Source organism: Penaeus japonicus, unplaced genomic scaffold (genome assembly GCF_977035675.1).
Source record: "Penaeus japonicus unplaced genomic scaffold, GWHDUDI00000001_assembly GWHDUDI00000027, whole genome shotgun sequence".
Lineage (NCBI taxonomy): Eukaryota > Metazoa > Arthropoda > Malacostraca > Decapoda > Penaeidae > Penaeus > Penaeus japonicus.
The window spans coordinates 28,284,552-28,292,589 of record NW_028234429.1 but is presented as its reverse complement, the minus strand read 5'-3'; the positions used below and the strand labels follow the sequence as shown (position 1 = coordinate 28,292,589).

Below are 8,038 nucleotides of genomic sequence, written 5' to 3'. Positions count from 1 at the left end.
TGTGTATATATATATATAAATATATATATGTAGATATATACATATATACGTATATATATGTAGATATATATACATTATATATATATATATATACATGTATATATATAGTTATAGATATATATACATATACATATACAGTACATACACACACACACACACACACACACACACACACACACACACACATATATATATATATATATATATATATATATATATACATATATATACATATACATATACATATAGACATACACACAGACACACACACATATGTATATATATATATATATATATATATTTATATATATATATATATATATATATATATATATATATATATATATATATATATATATATATCATATATATACATGAAATATCAAAAATATTTAGGAACGCAGACAGTTTTTCATACGCGGCAGTGGTTACTCACAAGCTTTACCGTTTACAAAAACATAGCGGCCAAGAGTGGGAAATACATAGATCCATCAGTATAGATCTCTTGCATATAAAACCCTGTGGCTAACCATGAAAACAGAGAAGGATTTATGGTCCGGTCAGTCTTCCTTATTGCTCTATCCTTGTCTGTGGAACATTTTTTGTCTGTCTAACTTTCAGGAAATTGTCTTGAAATTTGGTCTTGCATGGATTTTTAACCTACAATATATATATATATATATATATATATATATATATATATATATATATATATATATTTATATATAAATCCCAATTTTCTATTTTTTTCTTTTTTTGTAAGATTTCGTCTGTTCCTTTATCTAACTGGGCACATAACATCGATACCCTTGTCCGATGAAATATGATATACACAATAAAAGATTCTAAGAACATATATTCATTTCCGATCCTGGTAGATACTGGTATTCTTATACACAATCTTTATTCGTTCTTGTTACCTCCCGAAGAGAACTCCTGGGTCTTATTAACATTGTACATAAGAACTATAATCCCTTATCAAGTTACTGTTGAATAGAGCACAGGCAGTATAACAAAGTAAAGAAAATATCTTTCGCTGAGAAATTTATATATATCAAATAACAATCTTGACATTATGTTGTTGGAATATATAATAATCTCTCGAAATGTGATTTAATCTTTGGTTTGAAATTCTGCCAGGTTGATTCCCTTATTATATCTTATCTCCTCTTTATTGAGAGTCTTATATATTGATATTGATTATATATTGCAAAAAAAAAAAAAAAAAAAAAAAAAAACGAATCATATATTGCGACCGTTTCCATGACGAAATGCGACACCATCTTCTGTAACTTTCCCACCTCGACGAAAACGCAAATTCCTTCGTGTTTTCTCTTTCCATTTCGGTTGAGTGAGGTTATGCGGTTGAGTGAGATCGTGTGTGGACACTTGTCAACCGAGAGAGATAGACGACATCATGATCTTAACCAAACTAACTCCTGATAGTATTAGCGATAGTCTTAGATAGTCTTAATTATTTTGCAGTAATACTTGTCTAGTAAATCTGACAGCATAGTAGCATCCATGAGAATAATGACCTAGCATTCCCCTTAGCATGAATTAATTAGATTAGTGTAGATGATAAAGAGTATTTCCAGTCATTTAGCCTTTGAACTAATCAGATCTACGTTGCAGTAGCTAAGTAGATAATAAAGACGCACGGAACATAGATGAAGTTGACTGCGACAGCTGACCCAAACTTGTGGCATCCCGAAGATTTGACCCGAGTTGACCTCAGTTGACCTCAGCTCACGTGGCATGTCTCGCTGTCGATTCTTTTTCAGGCAACCCTACAAGAAGCGAACTTATCGAATACGCAAAACTAAACACCTATACCATTGGCGGAGACAATACTGATCCGTTCAGCTCGGGTAAGTTGGCAGCCTTGGCCAAGAAGAGTTGGCAGCCCTGAGGTGCATGTGACGTCACCCAGGCCCTTCTTCCTCTGTCCTTCTGCACGCGCCCGACGGTCTTTCTAGAATGAGCTAGTAGATGTAATTCAGTGAGAAAAGAAAAGACACCTAAAACGAAAATGATTAATAGAAGAATCATGTAAAGATGTAGAAATTCCTTTATTTTCTTCTATTAAAAATTATCGATATGAACGCTAAAGCCTTGAACGCGACTGGGATAGCATGGTCCAAGGGTGCACTGCATCATAGTCGAGTGTACTGCCACTTAGCTAGTATGAGCACCAGTTTATGTTAGTTGTAGAAAGTGTCCTTTAGTCTGTATCTAATAATAAAGAAAACAAGCAAGCAGATTTGATATATAGTTTTTTTGCGGTTACGTTAACGTTTACACGAGGAAAGGAGAATCATTTTTGAATATGGATCATATATTTCAGAAAAAAAATTGCACTATTAAGAACTTTCACTGGATGTTTTTTTTTTAGCATCCCAAACAATCTAAGATTTTTTTGACGGTGACAAAAACCCAATGATAAATACAAGAATCACAATAAAGTGAATTATATAACAAATTCAGAATAGTTTTATTTATGTTTACAATGGCACACGTTTTGGTTTTGTGCTTCTTTCTTTAACATGTATCTCATAATTTTCTTTCAGTTCCTCAATCATGAGAAACAAGTATTCTTTATTTTATTTATTTATTTATTTTTAAACACAATGATTATAAAACTTATCATGTATTATTTTAACTTTAAATTTAAATTGTGATTATAAGTAATGTCCGCTAATGTTTGTTCTACTTGTTTTCACTAAAGAACTTAAGGCTTTGAGGAAGAATAATGTCCCTATGCAAATATAAAGCCATTTAATAACAAAACAAAATCCTTCGCATTCGCTTTTCTGATCTGAATGGAATAATAACATGCACATTTTGCTTGTCCTCTCACCATAACCAAGAAACCATAGAACAAATAAATCTAAAAAATAATGATAATAATCAAAACAAACACACCTCATGAATCATAATAGATATATTAGATGTATTAAAGACGTAAGCACAATGATATTCTCTAAGCTTTATAACATGTAAAACCTTCACTCAACACGACCATAACAACACCACAACAAGCCATTCATCCACCAGAGACACACTAACCCTCACAAACAGTCTCCACCAAAGAGCCAAAATCCACCCGCTAAAGCCACCTCCACCTTGCAGTAGCCTTGGCGACTGCCCAGCTCGCGCCGGTCTACAACCCCGGAGGAACACCTGAGCCCGTGGTCGTCGAAGCCACGCCCACTGCCGAAGTCCCGACGGAGAAACCCGCTGCAGCCGCCGACTATGTGACGAAGACCGTGTATGGGTTCCTGGACTTCACCACAACCGTCGGGTCAACCGTTATGATCTTCACGCCGCAGAGCCAGAGTGCGAGTGAGTGTCTGCTTTCCCGCCGCCCTGTTTGTTGTGGTTTCTATGTGTTTAGGAACCTGGAATGATTTCCCATTGTCGTTTTGGAGTGTGTTTTATTATTCGCTTTCTTCTTATCTGTATGTTTATTTTTTCACTTCACATGAAGAGGGTGTTTATTTCTTCTCAACCATCATCTCAACCATCTTAATTATCTTCTCAACCATCTCTTTTGATTCCGACAAAGAACCAAAATACAGGTACTGTAGGTGCTTGTTCCCCACGCCATTAACTGTGGTTTTCTTCGGCGATTAATAGTTTACGCATGTTACTGTCACATTGGATCGTTCTAGGATTTGTTTCTTCATCTTCTCCTTGTAGTATTTCCCCCCACATATGTAAGATGCTTGATATTCCTCTCAACTGCTTCTTTAAGTATAGTTTCCTCACCACTTTTCTTATAAGACATTTCTTCACTATATCCATTTCCAGGCATTTCTTCCATCACCATCCTTTTGCATCCCCAAGACACGTCTCCACAGGCATTCTTCTCATATGCTCTTCTTAAGCTTAACATAACCTTAATCTTGCATATATATTCATCCAGGTATTATATCATGTAACTTCTCCCAAGCATATCATCATTCGTATTTCTGTTAATTCTGTCTTCTTCTTTTTTTTTAATTCCCTTCTTCATTAATATTGGTGTTTATGTTATGTTTACGTTCTTGATGATTTTATGATTTCTTAACTGAACTATTTTGATATAAGAGTGAATAGAATGATTAATTAATAAGAAAAAAAAACTTGGTCTGATAAATTATTGTATATTTTCAATTGCATATATTATTCATTCATTAGTACTTTATGATACAACCAGCTTTATCTACAGAATTCATAAATCGTCGTTTTGACATACTGAATACATTATTATTATCACCATCATTATTGTCATCATTAGTAGTTTAATAATTTCTATTATCATCATCATTAAGTGTTATCATCATAATTAAGATTTTGATGTATTGGATACATACATACATACATACATACATATATATATATATATATATATATATATATATATATATATATATATAATCAATACCATCGTTACCTTTATCATCATTATCATAATCATTGGTCTTATCATAATTATCTTCAGTTTCATTATCTTTCTCATTATTACTATTGATGTTACCTTTTGTTTGATACCTATCATCGTATTCACATTCTAAGAGTCTGTACGTATCTTTCTGTATATTCATGCATGTGAGTATTTTATATTACACAGACTCAATATTTAATTACCTATATTAGTGTCTATTAACATATCTATTCATATATACATTCACAATTACACACAAATACCTCCCCCCCCACACACAAACACACCCACACACACACACACACAAATACACCCACACACACACAAACACACCCACACACACAAACACACCCACACACACACAAATACACCCCCACACACACAAACACACCCACACACACACAAACACAACTGTTAACTGCTGATATCCCTCAACACATATCCTAAGCAGAGTGAGAATTCTAAAATCTTCAATCCTTTTCAGAGCCGAAGCCTAGCAAGACGCGAGATCCCGTCCTGCCCTCGCGTCCCGACCGCCCATCTTCCCGCATTACGCTAAGACCGAAGCCCACACCCACGCCCACGATCCCCAAAGTGACTGCCACCCCAGCTCCCTCAGTCCTGCCAACAAAGCTCCCTGCTATTTCCTCCTCCTCTACCCTACAGTCGTCCTTCTTCGAGGACCACACAGCCCTTGACATCGAGACCCTCTTCGACGCCATTCCCGAGGATGAGGTGTTCAGCGATTACAACGCCGAGTATGAGCAGTATGAAGAGCCGCTGGTCGAGGAGGTTATCGAGGAGGTCGAAGAGGCGGAGAAGAAGCCCTCCGCGCCCCAGACTCGCCCGAAGCCCTTCCGTCGGTTCAAGTCTTCATCATCCCAAGAGCAAGGGAATCGACGCCGTCTGGACCTCAACTACTTCAACAGCCGCAAAAAGACTCCTTCTCTGCGTCGTCAGACCGGAGGGTCCACCATCATCCCCATCACGATCGAAGGCACAGGCACGATGGCCCCGAAGTCCACCTCGGTGATTCGCCCCACTGTGGTGCCCACTACGCCTTCAGAGGTCGTCGTCAGTGCCACGCAGAAGTTTGCAACCGTTAGCGTCATTGGACCTTTCAGCACTGCTGTCAACAACGAACTGGGTCAGGTTAAGGAGCACTACGACTTTTTATCTTCGGCACCCGTCTTAGATGTTGAAGAGACGTATGATGTGTATGATGTGGAGCCTACAGCCTCGCTTGAGGACCTGTACAGCTCTGGTCTGGTAACAACTGACTCAAGCTTCCCCACTGGTCTGGTTACCAAGCTCGGCGGCACCATCGTGTCAGATGGCCTCATCACTGTGCACGAAACTAGTGTCATTGGCACATACATTGCCGGTCAGTATGCGCAGATCTTGCAGAGCACGTCGCACATTTTCCAAACCACACCCGTCCATGAGATTTCCTTGAACAGCCCATCCCTCCCTGAGGACTATGAAACTGTCAAATCAGTCATCAAAGGGTCAGCTACGCAGTTCTTAAGTCCCGAGTCTACAGCCTCTCTGCCGCTCGAGTCTCTCTTCTCGGAGCCTTCAAGCAGAGAACGCAACAGTCGGAAGGAAGAAGAAGGAGGCTCGGCCATCCAGGCACGACTCCGCGAAGCCTTGGCCAAACGCCTCGGGTCCAGCCAGAGCCAAAACACTCGTGCTGATCGCTCTCGCCTCGCTCAGGACCCTTACGTCGATGAGGAGAAGGAGGAGTTTGACCTTAAACTCTCGGGATCAGATCTCCGCCCCACCTTCGGTTTCCGAGGATCAACGCCCGTCACCAGGACACCCCGAGTCAGCACTCTTTATGCTGAGGAGGTCAAGCCCACCACCTTCCGGCCGAGGTTCAAGCCGACGCCCACACGCCGCTTTGGCAGCAGCCGCCCGACGTCACTGCGTTCCCCTCCCAACGCTCCTTTCAGACAGAACCGCCCTGCGAACCGCTGGCGACTGAACACTTCACCAAGACCCAAAGTCAACATCAACAGGCGTCCCATCAATCAGGTAGATAATTACGATGAGCTTCAGGCCGTTGACGAATCGCAGCCCGCTTCCCGACCCATCCCTCCTGAACCCATCATTCCCGAAGGGGGAGAAGAGACGCTGAGGATTGTGACCAGCACACCGGCGGACGGAGCCACGGATGTCTGGTTCGAAGTGGCTACCATCAGGTCGCTTCACACTTTCCGCGTTGGCACCACGAAGAACACTCGTTACGTCACGTTCACAAAGACCACAACCCACAGCATCAGCCCAACGCCGGCGCCCTTAGGGCCACAGGACGATCTCTACGAAACCCCGCTCTTCGAAAACATCTTGGACGACGGACCTCGTGACGTGTCGACGCTTCCACCAGTCGACCTCGGCGAGAGTGACGTGACCGCGCTCCTCGAGACGGTGACGGAGACGTTCAGCACCACGGAGCTGATGAAGAAGACGTCGGTGCTTCCCGTCCTGCACGCGGGTGAAACGTCCTTCTACACGCTGACGCAGACCTACCACATCACCCGCGTGGTCACCGCTCTCAAGACGATGCCGCCCTATGAGGCCTTTTCCTTCATCCCGGAAAACTCGCTGAACGAGTTCAACGGCCAGCTCTTGGCCGAAGGAACAGAGAATGACGAGTCACTGTTGCCCGGCGAAATCGAATATGACGAGAATGGCGAAATTGTTGACACGACGAGTGGCACTCGGGTGCCTCCTCCACCAGGGTTCCCCTTCCAGGATCCCAACCTTGCAGAATTGGCCGGAGGTCAGTTTAATCCCGACGTTTTTGAGAAGCAGCTGCATCCTCAGCTGACAGCGGCTCTTCAGCAGAGACAGCAGGTACAGCAGAAGCAGGGAAGTGCTGCTCGACCTCAGCTAAGCTCTGGCCAACTGGCAGCCCCAGGAGACCCCGCCATGGCAACCCCGGGCCTGACAGCCGAACAGCTGCAGCAGCTGGCGTACCTTCGGCTCATCAACCCCTACGGCTTCGGCGGATTCCCTCCCGTCCAGCAGCAGACCACCGTCACCTCCTCCCCCGTCACCATCACCACGGACATCACCACCACGTCCACCCGCGTCCTGCGCGTCATCTTCAACGCCCGCCCCATCTTCACCACCATCAGCAGCGTCGAAGTCGTCCACACGACCATCACCTCCTTCGAGACGGCCACCGTCACCGTCGCCCCCACCCTCCCCTCCTTCCCCTTCCCCTTCCCCGGGTCTCCCTTCCCGGTGGGTTAAGAGGAACCTTCGCCGAGAGCCTCGAGAACGAGCGAGGCCTCAGATTGGGCGGCGGAGGCGTGGTCCCCGCCCATGGTCCCCGCCCATGGTCCCCGCCCGCTCCCTTGACGCCGAGTGCTGGCACTCTGCACCTAACCTCTACTAACCCCTTGATAGTCTGACAATCAGTGTTCAGGCATGGAAAGTTATCATCAGGTCTTCATTCTGACGTACGGCAAAGAGGAAACAATCTCGGGGAAAGAAAAGAAAAGAAAAGAAAAGAAAAGAAAAAAAAAGAGGAGAAAGGAAATAAGTGTATCATGGATGAAAAAAACAAACTTTTTGGCACCAACAAGAATATAATAAAAC

At 42.8% G+C, this 8,038-nt stretch overlaps 1 protein-coding gene across 1 annotated transcript in view; it reads left to right on the top strand.

The window, feature by feature from the left end:
• The first annotated feature begins 531 nt into the window (after positions 1-531).
• Positions 532-8,038, top strand: part of LOC122261054 (uncharacterized) — an 8,807-nt gene continuing 1,300 nt past the window's right edge. Inside the window, exons 1-4 of the mRNA XM_043028557.2 lie at positions 532-559; positions 1,749-1,871; positions 3,133-3,345; positions 4,914-8,038. The exon at positions 4,914-8,038 is cut by the window's right edge and continues 1,300 nt beyond it. Coding sequence (XP_042884491.1) covers positions 532-559; positions 1,749-1,871; positions 3,133-3,345; positions 4,914-7,690 — 3,141 coding nt within the window. The 3' untranslated portion in view covers positions 7,691-8,038. The remainder of the gene's footprint in view (positions 560-1,748; positions 1,872-3,132; positions 3,346-4,913) is intronic.